Consider the following 23,836-nt stretch of genomic DNA (forward strand, 5'->3'; position numbering starts at 1 on the left):
TTGACGGTAGGCATGGTGTACTTGGGGTTAAAGGCCTCACCTTTTCTCCTCCAAACATGTTGCTGGGCATTGTGGCCAAACAGCTCGATTTTTGTTTCGTCTGACCACAGAACTTTCCTCCAGAAGGTCTTATCTTTGTCCATGTGATCAGCAGCAAATTTCAGTTGAGCCTTAAGGTGCCGCTTTTGGAGCAAGGGCTTCCTTCTTGCACGGCAGCCTCTCAGTCCATGGAGATGCAAAACACGCTTGACTGTGGACACTGACACCTGTGTTCCAGCAGCTTCTAATTCTTGGCAGATCTGCTTTTTGGTGATTCTCGGTTGAATCTTCACCCTCCTGACCAATATTCTCTTAGCAGCAGGTAATAGCTTGCGTTTTCTTCCTGATTGTGGCAGTGACAAAACAGTGCCATGCACTTTATACTTACAAACAACTGTTTGCACTGTTGCTCTTGGGACCTGCAGCTGCTTTGGTTGTTGGTTATTGTTCAAGTCAATAACCACTCACAAGAAATTGCTAATTCGTGTTGCTGTATGTATATTTTTGACCCAGCAGATTTGATCACTTTTTCTGTTAACCCATAATAAAGTCATAAAAGAACCAAACTTCATGAATGTTTTTTGTGACAAAGAAGTATGTGTTCCAATCACTCTATCGGAGAAAAATCCGAGTTGTAGAAATAACTGGAAACTCAAGAATGCCATGACATTATGTTCTTCACAAGTGTATGTAAACTTTTGACCACAACAGTAACTCCCTTCGCTTGTCCCTTGTGACTGTCTCCCACTGCCTGTTGTCATGATCCCGTGCCCAGGGCAAAGCGGAGTTTATAGGTCGGACATTTGCCAAGCCAACCATAAAGATGTGCGATGAGCACTACGGCCCCCCGAGGTTTCCGCCTCAGCTGGAGTACTTTCAGATTTACAGAGGCAACTGCACTGCCGGAGAACTGCTAGCTGCCTTTGAGCTCCTTCAGGTAAACAAACAAAAGTTTGTAACCTTCAGAATACAGGTTTACTTTTCTTACTAGTTCTCATTTTTTCATACTTAGTTCTACAGACCACTCATCTGGTGTTAGCGTAGTTTTTCTATTTGAAGTGATCTTCTAGCAGTCCTTCCATTCTTTCCCACTCTTGTGAAACACCCATTCCTTTCTCCAGATACCTTTTGATGGAGAGGAGATTAGACGAGCTCTGATTGCTGTCCATAACTTTGCTGTTCCTCAGATAAAGGTGTTCTTCTCTTTTCACCCATCTACTTCACTTTCCTGACCTTTCGATCAATCTTGAAAGGGAAACACTCATTTTTCCACCATTTCAAAACAGATGAATGAATAGTAGGGGTGTAACGGTACACAAAAATCTCGGTTCGGTACGTACCTCGGTTTTGAGGTCACGGTTCGGTTCATTTTCGGTACAGTAAGAAAACAAAATGCAAAATATAAACGTGTTAGTTGTTTATTACACACCTTTGTGCTTTCAACAATAGGAACATTAGCCTATACAAAGCTAGAATTCTGCTCAAAAAGTAGCGGGTATTTAAAGATAATCCAACAACAATTTGCCTTTCAGACCAAGCGTATTGGTCAGCTTTCTTTCTGAAAGAAAGAAGAAAAAAGAAGTCCTGTGCTAAAGAGAAAAGCAATCCCAATGACAAAGATTTTAACGTGTATTTTACAAATAAAATGCCTCAATGAATCATTTTTTCTTTTTTATGAACAGTTTTCAAAAGCTTTATTGGAGGATTTTCTCAAGTTAAAGCGCCACACAGAAATTAATAAATTTAATTGTGTAAGCGGGATCTATGTATTATTCTTATTATTTTATTACAGGTGTTTTAGCTCATTTCAATGTATTTTATTTAAATGGGCTATTATTTATTCTATTATTTGTTTATATTTTACAAATGTGACGTAGTATTCATTTATATTGTATATCTTTAGTTCCTATGTGAATATTAGTTACTACTTGTTTTGTTGTGGTAGGAGGGTTTTGTATTAAACACGGGGCCGTGTTGGTTATTATAATAGCAGAGAAGACAGCAGTAAATCAACAAAGACAAGTCGACTGTGCCCCGATCTACCACTCAAGAGATCTGATGGACTCAAAAAGTAGGTTACGATTGCATATTAGTTTGAAAATCGACCGGATCCACCGTATTTTTACACGAGTGACTTCCGGTCTGCCCGATCCTAGCTACCAGTAGTAGTATTGACGCAGGAGGGTCGCGTCTCGCGTCAAATAATAAACTCTGCAGTTCTTTTCGCGTGCGTCGTGTTGAGCCATTTCTGGGACGCGTCTAACACGCGGCCGCACTGTGACTGGTGTACGTAGTCGCGCCGTTTACGTTTCTGGGTTATACTGTCCTCCCGTATTGGTCCTCGTTATGGTAGAGAAGACGGAGTAAATATAATCTACACAAAGAAACTGTAACCCGATCGACTCACAGCCTCGAAAAGTAAGGGTTACATCACGTCAGAAACTCGTTCAGTATGCCTCCGTTCCGAACCGAGCACCACATACCAAAACGGTTCAATACAAATACATGTACCGTTACACCCTTACTGAATAGCCTATCGACTTCTGTACTGTTTTTGCCAATATACCCCAAAATTCAAGGATGGCATAAAATTTAAATATTTTGTTTTTTAATTGCTTTTTTGGTCATTTTATTTCACACTTTCAAAGGGATGCACTGCATGTGTTTTCTATTGGAATTGTTAAGTCTGCGTTGCCACACATAAATCAAAGTGTTGAACTCTGAGTAAGATGTCCTCCCTAAACACTTGTTAGATTGGTCAAGGAGGGACGGCCGATCTCCCTCCCCTCGAAGGACCGACAGACACCGAGCACGGCCCAATTATAGCAGTTCCATTGGGGATCCGACCTGTCCTGAGTCGCTACCGCATTGAGGTGATTTTTTCCCCCCTAAATCTTGGATTCTATTACGACACAGTAAGGGATTTTCATCTGTCTGCTTCAGGTCTTGTTTTGGGGCTTAAGGGATCTTAAGAGGGTTAACCTAGCCCAGGTGGATCGACCCAGAGTGGACATTGAATGTGCTGGGAGAGGTGTTCAATCTGTCCTTATTCAAAACTACAAGAAGAACCCGAATTTCAGTACGTTGGTTAAATGGTTTGAGGTGGTAAGTTCCACATTTCTCAAAATATGAACTTCAAATTGGCACTGATTGCTTCAGAGTTTTTTAGAATGACAAAAATATTTTAAAAATGCTCTTCATGTTCTTATCAGGACCTCCCTGAGAATGAGCTCCTCCACCCTCCACTCAACATCAGGGTGGTTGACTGCAGGGCATTTGGTCGCTACACCCTGGTTGGTTCCCACGCAGTCACCTGTCTGAGGCGTTTCCTCTACTGTGCTCCCGACAACACATCAAGTAACTGGGGCAGCGCAGGTACTACTAAGGATCGCATTCACTGAATTAGGCTTGTGGCGGTATGATATTCTGACGGTCTGACCGTATGATTACCTTAAGCCAAAATATCACGGTTTCACGGTATCACCGTATTGCAATTACAGCTCTAAAATGTGTTACTTTGAGTTATCTGGGTTTAAAAAAAAAAAAAAAAATCCATTGAACAAGGTTTTTATTTTTCAAAACATATTAGCATACCATGTACACCTTAGGAATGTATCCTTTTAAGAGACTTATAAGAAAAGCATTATGAGTCGCTACTCACACCAGCTGTGATATCACATAATCACTTTTGCCACACACATAGCCACAACAAAATGTTCCCACAGCAAACAGATGCTAAAATGTCAGGGATATGACAAAGCCATAACCTTGTACGCTCTGAAATTAATCGAGCTGCTTGACTGGAGGCTGAGTTATTGTAAACCCAGATTGTTGATTGTGTTATTGTACAGTTTGGGGCCATCTGATGTATGGACCATGTCTGAGTGTGCGTCTTTAGTTGTATGTGGGACGGGAAACTGATAAGCATATGCTTCCTCCTGTCTGCCTTTGTCTTCTTCTTCGGTTCCTTCGGGCAAATCATATCACATTTTGTAATTGTCAACTATTGTCAGTAGCCACGTTTACATGCTGACTTTTATTCATACCGATTCAAATCATTCCGAATGGAAATTTCACATCAGCTGTTTACATGTCACTTCATCTATTCCGATCCAGCGTTTACATGTGTCTGCCTTTATTCCGAAAGGACTTTTGAGAACTGCCGTCTGACATGCGCAGATTAATCAAAACAAAGCGTCACGTTGCAAAACATGGAGATCAATCGTCAGATCAGCTGCTGTTTTAACTTTTCGAGTGGAAACAAAACTTCAGAATGATACGCCGTTCATTTAAAAAGTTGTGTGGTTGCGCTGTGCGTGTGCTTGGAGGCCATGTTGCAAGTGACGTTACTTACATCACCAAGTGACGTCACCACGTCAGTACGGAGCATGTGCAGAAAGAACGCAACCAGACACCATTCCGCTTCCCTGTTTACATGATATAATTTTACTTCTAATCGGTTTGGGAAAAGGAATATTCCACTCCTGTGAATCGGAATGAAATTCCATTTGGTTTGGGCCTGTTCATTCCGAATGAGGTGTTTATATGGAACACATTTATTCGGTTTGAACAAATATTCCGATTGTAATTGGAATATTTGGCTCCATGTAAACGTGGCAAGTGATACCGATGATGATAATAAATATTTCATTCATTCATTCATACATAACATAAGTATAATGTTAATTTTAAAATTTGTAAAAAAATAAATAAATAAAAATATTCCAAACAAAATTAAAATAAATGCAGTCCTTTAGGTGAGCCTAAACCCAGAGCTCGGCATTATTACCATCAGAACAAAAAAAATTGAATTATTTTCCATAAAAAGCATGTGTGTATAAGTCGTATCATGTTTACATTATACACACTCTCAACACATCCAGTTGCCAGAGAGAAAAAAAACAAGTTCAACCACCGCTAGACACACTAAACACGCTGGAGTTAACTCTCGTCGCTGGTGGGAAACGTTCATGACAGTGTTTACTAACCTTTAATTTTGTATAAATGCAAAATGATATTGGAGGTATTGCCTCCTCGGCAGCCAACCTCCGCAAACATGTTTTACGTGTCGGTTGGCCCTCCTCCTCTAAGCCGCGGCCGTCTCTAACTTTTCTGTAGTCGGAGTCTTCCCATACCAGCGATTTGGTTTTCTTCGATGGGGGGGGGGAAGTTCAGGAGTTTCACCTCCTCCAGCCATCGTGTAGTACAGCTGACTCACTACACTGAGCAACAACCGGTGGAGGAGGGTTGAGCTTTACAGCTGCAAGTGAGGGGTTTCACCATGCATTTTTGGGACATAAAAAATAGCTAATACCTTAGGGACTGTATGACGGAAGATTTTTGCGGTTTTGAAACCTTGACGTTTTCATACCACGGTATACCTTGAAACCGGTAATCGGCACATGTCTATACTGAATAAAAGCTAATTATCACATGATACAGTATGTGCACTCGTGAAAAAATATGGAAGTCAAAACAGCCATGGGAAACACACTTGGTCTGGGCTTGATATTGCACTGTTGCTTGTCTGTTTCTACATTTACTGATTCTCTTTATCTAATAGGCTCAACTTTTTTATTTTGTTTAAAATATGTTGTTACATGATTCAGTATTTTAAAATTGTGATTTATCTTATTTTCAAAATGGGTAAAAATTGTGTATTGTTTCAAAATTCTATCAGAGCCAGTGATTGGGAGCGCTTAAAAAAAAATCCCTCACTAACTTTTTGATTCCGCTGCTTGCTTTGGGCTGTTGGGTTCTTTGATATATTCATGGTTTCGTCATTGCTTTTCATTCCTTACATTTTTTTCCGCACTTGCTCACATGTTGCAATGCCTGCCTTCTTCTGTCTTCCTGCTGACATCTGCTGTCTTTTCCTCTTTTCCTGTCGGGTGGCCTGGCTTCCTTTGGAACAGCTAAACTAATGAATGGCTACATGGTCCTAACCAATGGAGGCTCCCAGCACGGCTTCTCACCCAGCGTTTCCTCCCGCACTTTCTCTCACTCCACAGGAGACATTATCGTTAACATGGATTCGATGGAGCCAGCCGTCCGGAAAATGGACACGTGCGTCAAGTTAGATGCTGTAAGCGCAAGTAGTAGATTGCAGTGGTACCTTGACTGGTATGCCAAGTTAATAATTTTGGTTTTTACTGTGAGGTGAGATTTTATTTAATAGTGAATTTTACATACTAAACCACTAGATGGCGGTACAAACAGCAACAACCACCACGTTCATGCAGCAATTGCTTGCAGTGACAGTACAGCTAATTGTTTAATACTCAGATCCAAGGGCGTAGGTTTGGTCTCAACATTAGTAGGGACGATATAACAGCATAACCTACATGTACACTTTTTGCTGGGGACGGGATATTTATAAGACCAAACAGACTGGGTGAACGGGGGTCAGAGCTACAGTGGGGCAAATAAGTATTTCGTCAACCACCAATTGTGCAAGTTCTCCCACTTGAAAAGATTAGAGAGGCCTGTAATTGTCAACATGTGTAAACCTCAACCAGTGGTCTTGTATGTCTTCCATTTTCTAATAATTGCTCCCACAGTTGATTTCTTCACACCAAGCGTTTTACCTATTGCAGATTCAGTCTTCCCAACCTGGTGCAGGTCTACAATTTTGTCTCTGGTGTCTTTCGACAGCTCTTTGGTCTTGGCCATAGTGGAATTTGGAGTGTGACTGACTGAGATTGTGGACAGGTGTCTTTTATACCGATAATGAGTTAAAACAGGTGCCTCGTTAGAGCTCGTTAGAAGAAGTTAGACTTCTTTGACAGCCAGAAATCTTGCTTGTTTGTAGGTGACCAAATACTTATTTTCCACTCTAATTTGGAAATAAATAATTTAAAAATCAAACAATGTGATTTTCTTTTTTTCTTTTTTTTTTCCCCACATTCTGTCTCTCATGGTTGAGGTTTACCCATGTTGACAATTACAGGCCTCTCCAAAATTTTCAAGTGGGAGAACTTGCACAATTAGTGGTTGACTAAATACTTATTTGCGCCACTGTACATTTCTCACCAATATGAACCTAATTAATTGATAGGCTAAATGGTCAATGCAAAATAAATCTGTATTGACTTATACTAAATATCATGTATATTGGTTCAGGGGATACACCGTTCGATTCAAATCTTTGTTTTCAAAAACTACTAAAGAAACATTTTGAAAACTTCCAGAATAAATGTCTGGAGTTTATTAGCAAATTTCAATTGCAATATTTGAACACAAATTATATTAAAAACACAAGAAATACGAACTTGTTCATCATCAATTACCTTTTTATAAGGGGGTAATCCTTAGTTCACTACGTGTCTTAGTTTAATTAGTAGAAAACATACAGGAGGATATTCCACACCTCCATCTTTTTACGTTACTTACAGTGGCTGCTGCTGGCAGAAAAAAACTTCTAATACCCCTCATCTTCAAAGGGGGCGGTGCAGTCGGCATATTGTACTTCTGTGTGGCTGTGAATGCGTCTGTGTGTGTGTGAGGGGGTAGGGGGTCAAGTCATCAGCCAATCAAACGTGCGTTTGAAGGGAAAAAATTGACTGGCACATTCAGCAAGTGAAAAAGGGTCAATGTAAGTCTGAACATAATGAAAGTACTTTAATTCATTTAATAATGGTCGGGTCAATTCTATCCTAACAACATATGGGAAGACAATGTAAATGACTTATATAACTGAAGTCATTATATAATGCAAATAAGGTTGCTTAAACGTTGGTGGGGACAATTTCAGCATCCTGAAAAATAAGTAGTGTTATGTCCCTACCGTCCCTATGCAAACCTACGCCCTTGCTCAGATCTTCAGTTTTTTGTGTTTTTTTTTCTAAGTGTTATGATTTTAGTGAAACAGAAAAAATATTTTATTTTGTGTATTATTATTGCATGATTTCCTAAAGAATAGTATATAGTATCATTTGAGTTATAAGCATGCTCATAGAATGAATTAAACCCATAAATCGAGGTACGACTGTATATATGTTTCTCATTCACTTGTATGAATTATTAATTCCTACATGTGTTTTTTCATGTCAACCCCTCAATGTTAGACATCTGATGCAGTTGTTAAAGTTGACATGGTAAGAAAAAAATATGTTATGGAAGAGCATCATCTTGCTATATTGTGCTACAAAGAGGAGTGATTTTTTTTTTTTACTGCCTAAACAGATTGAAGATGAAAGCGAGAAAGAGAAAAAAAAGAAGAAAAAGAAAAAGAAGGGAGCAGTGGATGAAGAAGATGAGACAGATGAGAGCGTGCTGGATTGGTGGTCCAAATATTTTGCTTCCATAGAGACAATGAAGGAGGTTTGTTTAAGACTTTCAATGAATATTGTCCTTTTGCATAAGACTGAATTTAAAAAATCCTCAGGCCCTTAGAGCTCAAGAAGCAGCTTTGGCCGAAGCCGAAGAAAGAGAAGACCTGGAAATTGCAGCTGAGGCGGCAGGTATGACAATGATAAAAACATGACAATAAACCAAGAAAAATACATACTAGGAACTTTTTCTTTGGGAATTTAAACAATTTTTGTGCCACAGATTCAACCTACATGTCATTTCATTCACATGCCATACTCACAAGCATCATGATAGTAATCTTTTATGCCATGTGGTGTTCAGTTTTGTCAATTATTAAGTACTACAAATATTGATACATTTGTAATGTCAAGCGACATTTCAGTACTGCCTCACCTCATGAAAACACCTTGTCCACTGCCACCTCCACTCAACCCTCCACTCAGATATCAAAAGCGATGACCTTGTTTGGAAAGGCTCCAGGTTGAAGGAGAGGAACAAGGAGAAGAGAAATGCCAAGGACAAGAAGAAGGTTCATGCTGTGGACGGAATTGAGAAACGAATGGTTAAACCCAAAGTAGACGAGATGATGGTGAGAATGATACACTGATTTTGCATTAGCCAAAATAGTAGATTAAAGAAACAGTATGGGGCTTAAAATAGAGCCTTGGAGAACACCCATGAACATTTTTTAATATCCATTCACCAAATTTTACTGATAAATGGAAAACAGTTCATCATTAGAAGTCATTTTTTAAAATACTCTGTCTGATTGATGTGCATAGGTGTACAACAAGGAGCTGGAGAATGAATACGGCCAGTTTGAGGACTGGCTACATACTTTCAACCTGTACAGAGGGAAAGCTGGAGACAATGACGAACACGCACTGGATGATGACCGGATCGTTGGGCGGTTTAAAGTATTTTGCCCCCTTTCTAAAGAAGTTAAGAATTGAGGAAAGTTCATTTTGTAACCTGATGTTTTCCTGAAATTCAGGGTTCCTTGTGTATGTACAAGCTACCATTATCAGAGGAAATCACAAGAGATGTGGGATTTGATCCAAACATGGGCATGTTCCAGAGCATTCCTCATAACGACCCCATTAACGTGCTTGTCCGAGTGTATGTGGTTAGGGTACGTTGCCAGTTGCGTCGATTAATGGCAACTTTTGTGAGCTCATATGATTTTATTCTCATCTTCAGGCCACAGATCTTCATCCTGCGGACATCAACGGGAAGGCAGATCCGTATGTGGTCATCAAGCTAGGGAAGTCTGAGGTCAAGGATAAAGAAAACTACATTTCCAAGCAACTTAATCCAGTGTTTGGCAAGTGAGTCCCTCCATATTTGAACTTTGGGCATTGATTTATGATTTTTGCCAATCACTTCAAATTAGATTTGTGTACATTTAATTACACAATGCAATAAATCAAGTCTTTTGTCATCTCTCATTGCAGGTCCTTTGACATTGAAGCAACATTCCCCATGGAATCCATGCTGACAGTTTCCGTGTATGACTGGGATCTGGTTGGTACCGATGACCTGATTGGCGAGACCAAGATCGACCTGGAAAATCGCTTCTACAGCAAATACAGGGCCACCTGTGGCATCTCATCTACCTACTCTCTGTAAACATTTGATTTTTATAGCTTCAGATACTGTATAGATTTGTTAAGTACTGGTACTTTTCAGAGATTATTCCAAATCCCTCTTTGTTTCCTGTCTATATTAGCCATGGATACAATGTTTGGAGAGATCCTTTAAAGCCTAGCCAGATTCTAGCAAAGCTATGTAAGGAAGGCAAGATTGATTCTCCTCAGTATGGACCAGGAGGGAAAGTCAAGGTGGCCAATCGCATCTTTGTGGGACCAACAGAGATTGAGGATGAAAACGGTAAGGCAGTGCTTTATAGGAATTATACTATTTTGAGGTATTTCAAATGTTTTGGTTGTACGTCATCTAAAAGGTCTGAAAAAGCAGACTGAAGAGCATTTGGCGCTGACGGTGCTGAACCATTGGGAGGACATACCCCGGGTAGGCTGCCGACTTGTTCCGGAACATGTGGAGACCAGGCCCCTGCTGAATCCAGATAAACCGGGCATCGAGCAGGTGAGAAATATTGGAATCGTTAAAGGGAACCTCGGACTTAAAGACTTGTAGGCGCTAATTAACCACAATTGTTGTATTTTACTAAAATATGTTATTAAAAACACACAAAATATTACCATTAATTTGAAAAAAAACAATACAATGGACAGACACTCAGGGTGATGACGTACATTGTCACTGTCACTTGACGAATACTACCGGGTTACTGCAATTTCTTCTACACGGCGGCGACATGTCCAACACGTGCGCTCTTACTAGCGTACTTACTATTTGTGTTTTTGTTGAGTCTTTGATTAGCTTTTCATTGCCTCAAAATAGTTATTGCATGTATTTCCCTCTCATACATTTAAGCATTATATCTTCTTGTTGTAGCTTTAAAGCAGATTGTTGATCTGTTGATCACATTAGTCACGTAGCATATTTAAACCACACTTATTTGATATTACTACGTTTACGTATTTTCTTGTGGCATCTTTACTATGTTCTGTTTGTATGCATCTAAACAGAACAAGCTGAAAGCGCACGGTAGTACTTAAGGTGTAAAATTCGCCTCTTGTAGACGTTTTGCCAGTGTAGCACATTTTGTCAGGATACCGTTTTTTTTCCTACTCTCATCTCGTCTCATCCCGTCTTTCCTGTTTATTTTGATTTTGCTGCTCGTTTTGTGACGTATCGATAGTGCTGTCATGCTCATTAATGTTCCTCTCGGATTCAAATTGAAAGGGTTGAACAGATGACATGTTTATGTCTAAAGAGTCATACTCTGGAAGCCCGGCAGCGTAACCATGTGACGTCACCGCCCTGCGACGTCAGCAACAGTGGTGACCTACTAGTTAAACTAATTTTACAAATTGTATAAAAACGAAAACATAAAGAGGGGTTTGAAAATCAAAGTATTTTAACTCGTAATACCATTTATCTTTTAAGAACTACAAGTCTTTCTATCCGTGGATCCCTTTAAAAAAATGCGCACTGGTTCTGATTGATGAAACTATATGGCAAAGGGTCGTATCGAAATGTGGGTGGACATGTTTCCCATGGACATGCCAGCTCCTGGACCTGCCATTGACATATCTCCGCGGAAGCCCAAAAGGTAAATCCAGTGTTTTATGAATGCAACATTTCATTTTTGATTAATCTCTCAATAAATCAATAAGGAAATGATCTAGTTGACGTGGGATCATTTTTGGTTTCATCATTACCAATGAGGAGGTATGGTACTAAAGTTATATATTTACTTAAATTGTACACCTACATGCTCATAACTACTTTAAAAGTAACATGAGCTTCATCTCGCAACATTTTACGAAAAAAATTCACCGAAATGGAACACACGTTATTAGGAAAAACTGTTTTTATTCATTATAAAACATAGGTATGTTTTTTGTGCTCTTGGGTTGAGGCATTTGGAAACAATATGTTTACACACAGAAAAATGTGTCATTTTATCTAACATTAGGTTTGGTACTGTTTGGTATGGTACAGTGTTGGTAATGATCTGGAAAATAATCAATAAAATGTATATTTTTGGCTGGTTTTAACAATATTATATCTTTTTTTTTTTTTTTTAATGTAGGTATTTAAACAGCTCATTCATTGGCTGCTCTCCCATTTAGCATGGATATTTGTCTTCTATAACTGTCCATGGAAATGAATTGGTTCATTTCTCCCATTTCATCATAGTTGAAAAACATATTTCTTCTAGTATTAAGCACTCCACAGGAAGTGTGTATATTGTATATATTTGTATGTGTTCCTTCCTCCTCCCTTTACCAGATATGAACTCAGGGTGATTATTTGGAATACAGACGAAGTAATACTGGAGGACGATGATTACTTCACTGGGGAAAAGTCCAGTGACATATTTGTGAGGGGGTACGTACAGCGGGATGCAGCCAAATAGTGGCGCCGGCCGCATCCCGAGCTGTGTGTCGTGTGGACTGTTTTGTTTGCAGTTAACTACTTTTTTTTTTGTTTGTTTCCATTTGTCGCGTGTGTGTCCGTCTTTGGTGTTTGTGGCGTGTCTCTGCTTGTGTGCAGCTTTGAGCTACGTGTTATTATTTGGAACACTGATGACGTAATTCTAGAGGACGATGCTTTCCTGACAGGAGAGAAGATGTCTGACATCTATGTCAGGGGGTAAAAAACACACAATTCCATTGCATGGCTCGTATGACGTTTTCACTTTACACGTCTGCTTTTCTTTTTGCCCTACTTTTGACTTCCAAACTGGCACGATTTCTCCTGGTCTTTAACCCCTCCATCAGGAAGGCATAATCAAACTGGTTTATACAGGCAACAAAAAAATCATGTTCACCTTTATTGTCCTGATGTTGTTTTGCTCGCGTCAATTTTGATCAACTTTGGCTTTAATATATCTTGTGACTTGAAGCATATTTGCATACTTCAAATGACATACTTAAGGAGACCTACAAGCCTTGTGGTTTTGTCCTTCAATGTGGTGTCGATCCAAAAATGGCTTTAACTGATATTTCCTGCCTGTTGCATGCACATATGCAAGTACAGACCATGCATGCTTCCAGTAACGAGAGCAGCTATATTGCTTGGAACAATGTTGGCATGTGCAGCCTTCTTGTTTGTAACTTTCCACTAAGCAGATACTTTTGACTTGTGATCGTATCATTTCAAACAAATTACATATTTCCTGTACACTAATACTTGTCAATTAAAATTTTCCTGTGTTGGCAAATTGGTTGCTTAGTCAGAAAACTTATATATATAGGGCTGTCAAACGATTAAAAATTTTATTCAAGTTAATCACAGCTTAAAAATTAATCGTAATTAATCGCAATTCAAACCATCTATAAAATATGCCATATTTTTCTGTGAACTATTGTTGGAATGGAAAGATAAGACGGATATATACATTCAACATACTGTACATAAGTTCTGTATTTGTTTATTATAATAAATCAATAAGATGGCATTAACATTAACATTCTGTTAAAGCGATCCATGGATAGAAAGACTTGTAGTTTCTAAAAGATAAATCTTAGTACAAGTTATAGAAATTTTATATTAAAACCCCTCTTAATGTTTTTGTTTTAATAAAATTTGTAAAATTTTCGATCAAAAAAATAAACTTGTAGCCCGCCATTGGTGATGTCAATAATTACACAATGCTCATTGTGCTGAAACCCATAAAATCAGTCGCACCCAAGCGCGAGCAGAGGGCGACAAAACGCCAAAAAACACAAGTAACAAGTTGACATGACACTGTGCTGTCATTTTAATCTGTTTGAGCGGGGCATGTGCGTTAATTGCGTCAAATATTTTAATGTGATTAATTTTAAAAATTAATTACCGCCCGTTAAAGCGATAATTTTGACAGCCCCATTATTTTTATAATATATTTTATAATATTTTTTTCACTTTAAAGGTATTACCGTAATTTTCGGACAATAAGCCGCTACCTTTCCCCCTTCATTTTGAAACTTGCTGCAACATTTTATTTGACAGCAGCGTCATAAGACTGCCATATGAGTGTCATAATTATGACATAACACTATCATGGGCATTAATGAATGCTTACGACAGATGTCATTAAGTGTCATCTGGTAAATTATGTCACTAACTCAATTTATGTCCAGCTTGGATCTTTTACATCCATTCAAAAGTGAGATAATTTGTTGGATGACACAAATCTGTCATAAGCATTCAATAATGCCCATGGCAGTGTCATGTCATAATTATGATCGTCTTATGACAGTCTTATGGTGCCACTGTCAAGTAAGTGTTACCAAATACCATAACAAGCAATTAATGAAACAACTGGAACAGTAACTGAAGAAATAATTAGCACAGAACATGAATTTTGATTGTTATTTACATCTGTAGCACAGCAGTGCATGCTAGGAGGTATGTTGGATGACGACAGTGTTGACAGCAGGTGGCAGCATAGGTTGACTGTCTCCCCTAAGGGAGCAGTGATGGCCAAATAAAGCTTCTTGACCAATTGGTTCAAAGCTTCATGGGGGTTCATTTGGTCTTATGACGGTCTTAGGATGCCGCTGTCAAATAAAGTGTTACCGGTTAATATCTTTTGGTGTTAATATCTCATAATATAGTGAGGACAGCTGCGGCATATAGTCCAGTGCAGCTTATCTATGAAAAAATGTTGCATCTCGGTCAAATTTGGTGGGTGGCGGCTTATAGTCAGGTGCGCCTTATAGTCCAAAAATTACGGTAATTTTATTCAGTTTTAATGAATCGTCATATTCTTGCACTTCCCCTTGATTGGATTTCTATTAATAGTGCGTTGGTTTTCCCAAAAAGTACAGTCTCACACAATAGGTCAACACCTATTGTGCTTTAAAGAAAACGTTTTTCTCAAAAATAGGCAACGTCTTGGTTGTGTTTTGTTTAAATGCTGTAATGTTTTTAAGGGTGTCCTAAGAAAAGCTTTTTTTCTTGAAATGCTCCCTGGACCCAAAACGTAATTTGACTTTAGTGACTAACTATACTTACTATATTAGGTGCATATATGCCTTAAGCACAGTCAACTAAGGCTGATATTGATTGTCCTTCATCTTCGTCGACACAGATGGCTTAAGGGGCAACAAGAAGACAGGCAGGACACAGACGTGCACTACCACTCCCTGACCGGAGAAGGAAATTTCAACTGGCGTTTCGTCTTCCCCTTCGATTACCTCATGGCGGAGGAGAAGATCGTCATCTCCAAGAAAGAATCTATGTTTTCTTGGGATGAGACCGAGTATAAGATCCCGGCTCGTCTCACCCTGCAGGTGTGGGACGCTGACCACTTCTCAGCCGATGACTTTCTGGGTAAGTATTTGGATTTTACTTCAGTTAAAATTCAAGTGCATACACATCAGCTTTTGGCTAATTCCAGGTGCCATCGAACTGGATCTAAATCGCTTCCCTCGCGGGGCCAAGACATCTAAGCAGTGCTCCATCGACTTGATACGGAATGAGCAGGAACTTCCTTCCATTTCCATTTTTAAGCAAAAGAGGGTTAAGGGATGGTGGCCATTTGTGGCCCGTGATGAGAATGATGAGATGGAGCTGACGGTAAGAATGGAAAGCGAGATAGTTTTACAGTGAATCTTTTCAAAGGCAATAAAGCTTTGTTTGGTTGTTGTGGTGCATTTACTAGTTGATCTACTGTCCAATTGACGGTTCCAGAATCCAAATGTCCAGTTGTATAAATTACAGTCTCTCTGAGGGCAGGATTTTGGAAAAAGCTTGTTTGGCTCTTCGTACTGGATTGTACGACTACCAACTTTTCTAACTGATATTTATTTATATTGCTAAATGTGCTCTCTACAGGGAAAAGTGGAGGCTGAACTCCATTTGGTTACTGCAGAGGAGGCAGAGAAAAGTCCAGTAGGACTTGGAAGAAATGAGCCTGATCCACTGGAGAAACCAAAGTAAGATAACTATTCATTGTAGACCTGCATGGCTAATCTATCTTCTTTAAGTTCGCTGCTTAAGATTCCTTCTCCCAGTGAGGAAAGCAGGAAAATACGTGGAAGTATGACTATCACTGCTTTCCTCACACATGCTTTCTCTGATTTCTCCTCCATTTCATCATCCATCTCTGCTTCACCTTCTGTCTTGTTCTGCTCTCTGCATACTTGCTATCTCCCTTTCCACCTGCATCACCCCTAAAGTCGCCCAGATACAAGCTTCATGTGGTTCCTGGGCCCACTCAAGTCTATTCGATACTTTCTGTGGAACAACTACCGTTGGCTGATCCTCAAGGTGCTGGGCGTCATTCTGCTGATCCTCATGCTGGGCCTCTTCCTCTATTCCATTCCTGGCTACCTGGTCAAGAAGATGCTGGGGGTCTGATCAGCCGGTAGTCTTTTTCCTCCAACCCCCACACCACAACGCATCCGCTTTAGCTTCGTCTCCTGTTGTCTGTGCTATGCAAGCTTTTGTCCTTACGAAATATCTTTTGCCGTCTGGTTTTTCAGTCGTAGAAGTCTGTCCTTTTATGTGTATCGTCTACAATACTAAGAGTTTAGACTACAGTGACGAAGATTTTCACTTGGTTACTTCCCACCACTGCTCGTAAGTGCCCTTTCTTGTGTCTCCCTATCAAGCCGGCCAGACACGACCTTCCTGTGGTTCCTGAGCCCGCTGAAAGCCATCCGCTACCTGGTGTGCAACCGCTACAAGTGGCTCATCATCAAGATCGTGCTGGCACTGCTAATGCTCATTATGGTGGGCCTCTTCCTGTACAGTATGCCGGGCTACCTCGTCAAGAAGCTGCTCGGGGCATGAAGCGAAACAGCAAGCGGGCTAGAGCAATGGGCGGTTTGCGGGAGGTTTTATGCTGGCTCGGGTTTTATAGTGCTCTCTTCATGAGCCTCTCTCACAGGAAGGGGAGTGAATTGAATCAGTTTTCATATACAGTGGTAGCCTGACTTGCCTAATTCATTCAGTGGCCATGCTTTGAACTCAAGTCATGCATATCTTGAAATGAATGGAAATGTTATCAATCTGTTCCAGATAATTCATGCACAATTCTCAACACAGTTTTACTTTGTCTGCAAGGAAAAGAACATGATTTGATGGATTTTGTAAGGTTCATTGACGCCACCTAGAGGTGGATTGTCTGACACTTAATCCTAAATGAAATCTTCATAGACAAGCTACCACTGTATTGTGTGTAACATTTCACTTTTAAAGCAAAACTAGCACTAGCCTCCCTATAAGCAGAAAAGAAGATTGCTGGGTTCTTCTTATTTTTGCTTTGCATCATTTTAGTTCATTGACACCAATTTCCATCTGGGGTTGCCATGGTAATGATAGAGCGGCTACATTTTTTATCAATTAAAAGCAGTTGAAGCATCTATGATTCATAAGGTGTTAGTTTGAGGTCCAATTATCTTATACTTTCTCTAACAAGACCTAAACATAATGCTAATTAGCTGACTTTGTCCTCGACTATGAGTGAACACAATAGAATGACAACCCCAATTTGAGATGTCTTGACAATGATTTTTAACCAATTCATTTTTGATGGTTAAGAATTTATTTAGTTGTATACAGCAGTTGGGTGGAAATGATGAGTTTCTGCTTCACTATTTTGTACCAAGAGTCTTTGCACACGTCTGAAATATTCGGGAAAACTAAATAAGATGTCTATTTTGCTAAGGAAAGAAAAAGGGGTAATGTTATTATTTCATATAAGATCCTGTAATAAGTTGTTGGCATCAGGCAAATTGGAAAACTGTACAGATTTAATCTTCTTTTTCTTTGTCATTTTAATTTGTATGTAAATGTTAGGTTCCATGTCAAAGTGCACACCTCACCGAGACAAACAAGGTCGCATGTTAGCATGACGGTGTTTTAACTCCACATTCAGTGTTGTGATTAACATACAAATTGACCCACCAAATCTGATAGTTTTTTTTTGTTTTGTTTCGTATGTTTTGTTTCGTTGTTTCAAATGCCTGCACTCGAATTGTTGTTTGACGTTTGTGACTCTGCTGTTTACTGATGACACACTTCCTGTTTGCACTAAACCTGTCTGTTTTTACCACTAATTTGTGTATTTATAGAAATGTGTGCAATGTATTTTTTGTCTGCTTGTTTTTTGCTAATTCAAATAAAGTGAATAACACATATTAAATATTTCTGGTTTGTGTGCGTTTGATGAGTAAATTTATGAACATTTTTTTCAACACTTTGTGACGAGTGCTATTGCGTGTCTAGCTCTCATTGCAATGTAGTTTTTCACTACTTGTCATTGGGGTCAATCAAAGAATGTTCTTGCAGCTCGCTTTGATTATGTACATCAGGTTTTTCACTTAGCCAATTAGAACTTCTCCCTCTACAATTCGCAACCTTGAGAATTTTTGGTAGTCTTGCCATCAAAAGCAAGAAACGATTTAGCTTTAGCACATTAATGGAGTTTCTCATTGAATTGGCAATGTCAAAATGGACTAGGTAAAGCTATGTTATTGTTTCAATTATGAAAAGTGTAATTCCATAGTAAAGTTCAACTGAATGAAATAAGTGACAATAAAAAGCTTTAGGAATTTGTGATGTATGTATTATCTGCTGGTATGGTTGATAACACCCTGAAAAAACAAACAAGGGTCACCTCATTGGTACCGCCGGGTGGCCCGATAAAGATCACCCTTTATTTTTTTTTGGTATATGAAAAGTGGTTTGTTTTTTAAATAAATAATTATTCTCAAACCGGAATTAATTAGGTTCGTATTTGAGTGATAGAACAAACGGAAAAACAATAATAATCAGCAACGTATTTTTAATACAAAAAAAATTCTAGAAAAAAGTTTAAACTGTCTAATTTAACCCTTCACTGGGCCTTTTGGGGGTTTTTAAGCACTTCAAATGTAATAATTATGTTAAGTTTTAAACGTTTTACTGTGCCACTAAATTATTTTTAAACAAGAATAAAGTACTGTAGTAGAAAAATGCTTGGCTTTATTAAATGCTTCATTGAGTGAGTGCACTCACTCCACTCCACCTATCACTTACACAGAATGAGTTGCCACAGCAACTGTTTAACAAGTTAAACGATGATTGATGCATGCGGCGCGTTCAAAGTTCATGACTCTGGCAAGAACAGACACAAACGTCTGTCAACATCGTTAATTTTAAAAAGCAACTCCAGTGCACGGCCTGACGAACAATGAGTAGGGAGAGGGAGGGAGCAAGAGTGAGACTACGTGATCGACTCGGGACAGTTCATCTGTATTTTTTTTTTTTTTTTAATTGAAAAAATATCCGCATTGGACTGAGGACGTGAAGTTTGAAGCACGAAGTAGCGAGGGATCACTAAATAATATGGAAATTAAGCCTGAACGATATATCGTTTAAACATCGCCATTGCGATGTGCGCATGCGCGATAGTCCCATCGTAAGGACGTGCAAAATTTTAAAAAAATAATTTTTTTTCCAATCCACAAACCTTTGTTCTGGGGGGGCTTTGCGCTACTTCGCGGTTTTTCACTTATCGCGGCAGGTTCTGGTCCCTATTAACCACGAAAAACGATGGAATACTGTATACAGTGTTCATGATAAGTCATCCAAAGTCTTTCTAAACAGCTATTCAAGTCATGTAGTAAAAATTTAAAATTAACATAAATATATATATATATATTTTTTTTTATATCGCAATATAATATCGCAATATATCGCAAACCCCCCCCCAAAAAAATCACAGCAATAATTTTTTCCAATATCGTTCCGGCCTAATGGAAATACAAATGAAATTGACAGAACAAACAAAAATGTAATACAATTTGTGAAAATAAAGTACACAGAGGAGAACAAGACAACAAATGATTATCATTTTAAATATGCTTTTTACTCAAACTTCACTTAAACCTCTTATCTCCCACACTCTTATGTTGTCTTCCGTTATCAACTTGTCAAGCGACAGTACCTCGACCAATGAGATGAGTGGTATTTCGTATTGTCAGTTCCGTCATCTCATTGGTCAAAAAGCAGGAGAGGTGGGGGAATGCGTTTATAACACGCATATAAGACACTATTTTCGAGTGTCAACATAATAAGAGACAAAGCGTGTCCCTTGAAAGCTCAATACGGGACGCGCACTTTTGTTTCTAAATACGGGATGATTCAATTTTTCAAGGGATGGTTGGCAACCCTACATGCTAGCTCTTAAACATGTTGTTTAAAAGCTGTTATGTAACTAACAAGTATGTTATTGGAATATGGAAGGAAGTCTGGGGACCAGGCACAACCATGCAAGCATGGGGACAACATGCAAACTCCACACACATAGAATTGCCTGAGCAATAAAAGTGAAAACTATGTTTTAAAAACTTAATTATAAGACAGATGTGCTAACCACAGCCATCATGCTACCCTCTCAATTTCCAGTTACTGTAAAATCAAACTCAGAAAACAAGTTTTAATCAAAATCAACATAGATTATGTACCTCGTGTGTGTGTGCGCGCGTGTACCTGGCTGAACTGAGGTGCCTCTGTCCCGGCGAGCGGCCTTCAGCCAGCACCTCGAGAAGCCTGAATGGTCACTTTCTTCTACTAAACATTCAATAGCAAATTGCAACATGGTTAAAAATTATTTGTATCATTCCGAGTTGACAGTCAGCAAATACTAAGTTTAACGTCCAACAGCGACCGAACAAACCGTTACATTTTAGAAGGCGAAGTGAGTGACATTAGCTGTGATGTTAAGTATATCTTATATATTTAAAATGTGTTTTAGTAATAAATTAGTGGTATTTTTTGGCAATATTTGTAGAACTTCAGGAGGATTATTCATTATATTTTGATCATTTAAATGCAACAAGCATCCATCGAACATTTCATCATTTTTCATCAACCATTTCCCTCACAGTTTGCACAAAGATGTGCACTTTTGTGGTTTAGAAAGGAGAAGCACAGGCCAACGGCCAAAATTTCCTCCTGGCTGAGTCTTGCGGCATTTTAAGTGGCGGGCAGGCACAATCACATCTTTGCTTTTTAAGTCATAATTGTATGTTCCCAGCGAATGCAACACAACAATTACGACACATTCAAGTCTAAAATGCAAGTTTACGGCAGACAGTAAGTCTGATTATCATCAAAATTCAAAAGTAAAATGAAACATGATATGAAACGGTAAATGAAAGCTAAGCTAAAATAAAATAACAGGCATTCCACAGAAATCTGGGGTCTCTGAAATACTTCTTTGTTTGTACTACAGTATGTGCCTTAAGTGTACCCCACATAATAAAAACAGGAATGGTATTTTGATGTGTGTAAAATGAGAACAAAGACAAAAGAAGCTAATCTAGCAAATCTAACAGGCACTCCCCAACTTTGAGCCCTAAATCCTGGGTCCTATTTCCTGTTTTTTTTTCCTTGGGAAAAGTGCACATACAAAGATTGGAAATGAGAGATATTCAACATCCCAAAGTCCAAAATCTCGGGCTCGTCTTTGAAGTTAATCTTGTACACAAAGAGTGGAAATGGGATGAGGATAGGAAAACACTAAAAGCTTTCCTGTTTGGGAACTAGCAAGCGACGCCCTTTGAACAAAAAGAGAAAAAAGAAGCAAATAGATTATGCTTAGCCAGTGGGGATGAGATCACAGGTATAATATTTGAAATTTGACTTTTTGGGGGATCATTTCTTCCATTATTCATGCTGGGTCATGTCACTGTGGGAGGTATGAAGCAGTGGAGAGGGGAGGAGAGGAGAGGGAAGAGGAGGAGGATCTTTTGTGTGTGTGCGCCGGTCTTTCAGGAGTTGGGAGGTTGAAAATGGGACCAGTCGCCAGGTTACTTGCTCTGCTATGTTTGTGTTCGCAGGGCTTCTGTGTTCCAACTGAGACACCACAGCCGTTGCAGGTCAGAACTCTCTTTCTTTTGAAATTCTAAATGTGACTGTTTGGGCCTTAAATTGTTGTTAAAATCAAATCAATGCTTGAAAGGGAGGACGTCATAACAAGAATATTTGTTGGACGATCTAGCCATTCCCAATAGAGATTACATCATTGATGGATTGTATTGGTAACACCTTTTGGATTACAGTTGGGCAGAAGTTGCACATTTGATTTTTATGAACAATCACCATATGTAAAGGTCGGGGGAAAAAAGCAACACAAAATGTGAAATGCATGTGAAAAATGTACAAATGATATAAAATTGAATATTAAATGACAAATGATCAAGATAACTAGATGTTTGAAAGTTGGCATTAGCGTGAGCTTTCTGGCTAGCTACTGTAATATATTGCTTTTATTGTTTTTGTGCATCAGGTGCCTCTCACAGATGAGAGAAGGTCACGAGGAGATGTTCCTGACATTATTCCCATGTCAGAACTGGAGCCCACCACCCCTGTGTCGGACTTTGAAACCTCATACAACTACGTTTGTGCGTCCTTACATTATTTGTTTCAAAAAAATTTATTAGTCCTTTAATTCTATTTTTTCATCCTTAAAGTGTCAAGACTGGCTGGGATGGACCAGGCCATCCACAAGCTTAATGTGGGCCACTACACACTGGATGTTAGGGTAGACCAGCTCATGGAGCGTCTGTCTAAGATGGAAGGTACTGACTAATGCTGATGGTAAATGGCATCACTTTCTGGTTTTTCTGAGGTTCTCTCTTCATCTTCAAAACGAAAGTCAAGGTCGTGGAGCTGGAGGACAAAATCCGAGAAGTCTACCAGCACAGCAAAGACAACCGCAAAGAGACTGGAAGACTGGAAGGTAAAGTCATTCTGGATTCAGAGTGCAACTCTGAGCTTCATTTAATAAGAATATCTGAAGCCCATGTTTGTTCCCGGCCAATCAGGTTGCCAGAAGGGCCTGCGAGTGGGCTACAAATGCTACCTGGTATACAACAGCTACGAGGACTACGCGGGGGCATCCAGGAAGTGCCAGGAGCGTGGCGGCCGCATGGCCATGCCGAGAGACCGTCGCGAGCAGGAGGCGCTGGCTGACTACGTCAAATCCTTCTTCCGGCCAAACAACTGGCCAGTGTGGCTAGGCATCAACGACCTGGCGGCCGAGGGCGTGTACATCTTTGATGACGGCACAGCTGTCTCCTACTTCCAGTGGCGCAGACATTTCTTGTCCAGCCAGCCAGACGGAGGCAAGCGCGAGAACTGCGTGGCTATGGCATCAGATGACGGCGATTGGTGGGACCAGTACTGTGACAGAGCCATGAACTACATGTGCGAATTTGATGACAGGGTGGCGCTTTAGATGAACTGGTAGATCTCACTTTTAGCCACAAACTTGTACATAAATTGGACGTCACCTTAGCGACAAATCCATGGTCTGTGGTCGACAAACGTGGCAGAATACACAATAAAATGCACTTAAATGAACACAGGACTTAATGTTAGCTGTCTGCCTGTAATTAAACAGCTAACAATAATTGCTAATTGAAGTATTAGTACAAGAGTGCACTGTATCTGACATTACTACCACCAACATGTCAGTCATGCTGGTGGTACTAGCTCCCATCAATGTACAATTAAAATAAAAGAATTCTCAACTGATTTTCCTCAGGTTTACTTTATTGTCAACGTCAAATGTGTTATTATCTATGGGGCACCGTTCGTAAAGCAGCCCATGCCGAAAATTACGACATTATCAATGGCAAAAAAAATAAGCATCCCCAAATCAACAGGAAATGACCAGATATGACTAAGACACGCCCCCCAAATATCCCCAAATGACCTGATATGACCAGGAAACCCCCCCCCCCCCCCCAAATGTCCACAAATGACCTGTTATGACCAGGACGAGTCCCCCAAATGTGAGTTTCAGAAATGTCCCCAAACCAACCTGGGTGGGGCTAAGATCTGTATCTAAGACCCAGAGTATTTTCTCCAGAAAATGCAGTTTCTAGTTAATATATAACATTTGGCT

The 23,836-nt window shown here is 39.5% G+C and overlaps 2 protein-coding genes across 13 annotated transcripts in view; both read left to right on the plus strand.

Annotated features, from left to right (window-relative positions):
- The window catches only part of otofa (otoferlin a), an 81,291-nt gene extending 63,210 nt beyond the window's left edge, over nucleotides 1-18,081 (plus strand). For 4 of the 12 annotated variants that reach the window (XM_057823062.1, XM_057823065.1, XM_057823069.1 and 1 more), the window contains 23 exons: nucleotides 815-976; nucleotides 1,161-1,232; nucleotides 2,793-2,912; nucleotides 2,983-3,144; nucleotides 3,252-3,414; nucleotides 5,955-6,124; nucleotides 8,106-8,135; nucleotides 8,224-8,361; nucleotides 8,426-8,501; nucleotides 8,796-8,941; nucleotides 9,135-9,269; nucleotides 9,347-9,484; nucleotides 9,553-9,680; nucleotides 9,807-9,977; nucleotides 10,082-10,242; nucleotides 10,316-10,458; nucleotides 11,463-11,551; nucleotides 12,499-12,597; nucleotides 15,023-15,264; nucleotides 15,332-15,510; nucleotides 15,769-15,869; nucleotides 16,113-16,300; nucleotides 16,548-16,696. In XM_057823062.1, the coding sequence (XP_057679045.1) occupies nucleotides 815-976; nucleotides 1,161-1,232; nucleotides 2,793-2,912; nucleotides 2,983-3,144; nucleotides 3,252-3,414; nucleotides 5,955-6,124; nucleotides 8,106-8,135; nucleotides 8,224-8,361; nucleotides 8,426-8,501; nucleotides 8,796-8,941; nucleotides 9,135-9,269; nucleotides 9,347-9,484; nucleotides 9,553-9,680; nucleotides 9,807-9,977; nucleotides 10,082-10,242; nucleotides 10,316-10,458; nucleotides 11,463-11,551; nucleotides 12,499-12,597; nucleotides 15,023-15,264; nucleotides 15,332-15,510; nucleotides 15,769-15,869; nucleotides 16,113-16,293 (3,006 nt within the window). In that variant the 3' untranslated portion in view covers nucleotides 16,294-16,300; nucleotides 16,548-16,696. Of the gene's footprint in view, nucleotides 1-814; nucleotides 977-1,160; nucleotides 1,233-2,792; nucleotides 2,913-2,982; nucleotides 3,145-3,251; nucleotides 3,415-5,954; nucleotides 6,125-8,105; nucleotides 8,136-8,223; nucleotides 8,362-8,425; nucleotides 8,502-8,795; nucleotides 8,942-9,134; nucleotides 9,270-9,346; nucleotides 9,485-9,552; nucleotides 9,681-9,806; nucleotides 9,978-10,081; nucleotides 10,243-10,315; nucleotides 10,459-11,462; nucleotides 11,552-12,234; nucleotides 12,334-12,498; nucleotides 12,598-15,022; nucleotides 15,265-15,331; nucleotides 15,511-15,768; nucleotides 15,870-16,112; nucleotides 16,301-16,547 lie in introns of all 12 variants that reach the window. The other 8 variants (XM_057823063.1, XM_057823066.1, XM_057823064.1 and 5 more) reach the window with 8 other exon arrangements.
- A 3,594-nt stretch (nucleotides 18,082-21,675) lies between these two features.
- clec11a (C-type lectin domain containing 11A) lies at nucleotides 21,676-23,430 on the plus strand. Its single transcript, XM_057823360.1, has 5 exons — nucleotides 21,676-21,803; nucleotides 22,214-22,328; nucleotides 22,398-22,505; nucleotides 22,583-22,666; nucleotides 22,752-23,430. The coding sequence occupies exons 1-5, from the start codon at nucleotides 21,717-21,719 to the stop codon at nucleotides 23,162-23,164; spliced, it is 807 nt and encodes a 268-aa protein (XP_057679343.1). The 5' UTR covers nucleotides 21,676-21,716; the 3' UTR covers nucleotides 23,165-23,430.
- Nucleotides 23,431-23,836: the final 406 nt, after the last annotated feature.

Source organism: Corythoichthys intestinalis, chromosome 19 (genome assembly GCF_030265065.1).
Source record: "Corythoichthys intestinalis isolate RoL2023-P3 chromosome 19, ASM3026506v1, whole genome shotgun sequence".
NCBI lineage: Eukaryota > Metazoa > Chordata > Actinopteri > Syngnathiformes > Syngnathidae > Corythoichthys > Corythoichthys intestinalis.

Excerpts from the sequence above, each read along its gene's own strand:
- clec11a (XM_057823360.1), top strand. The coding sequence starts at position 21,717 with ATGGGACCAGTCGCCAGGTTACTTGCTCTGCTATGTTTGTGTTCGCAG. Across the intron at positions 22,329-22,397 it reads AACCTCATACAACTACGTTT|TGTCAAGACTGGCTGGGATG; the intron begins GTGCGTCCTTAC and ends TCATCCTTAAAG. Across the intron at positions 22,506-22,582 it reads GCGTCTGTCTAAGATGGAAG|TCAAGGTCGTGGAGCTGGAG; the intron begins GTACTGACTAAT and ends TCAAAACGAAAG.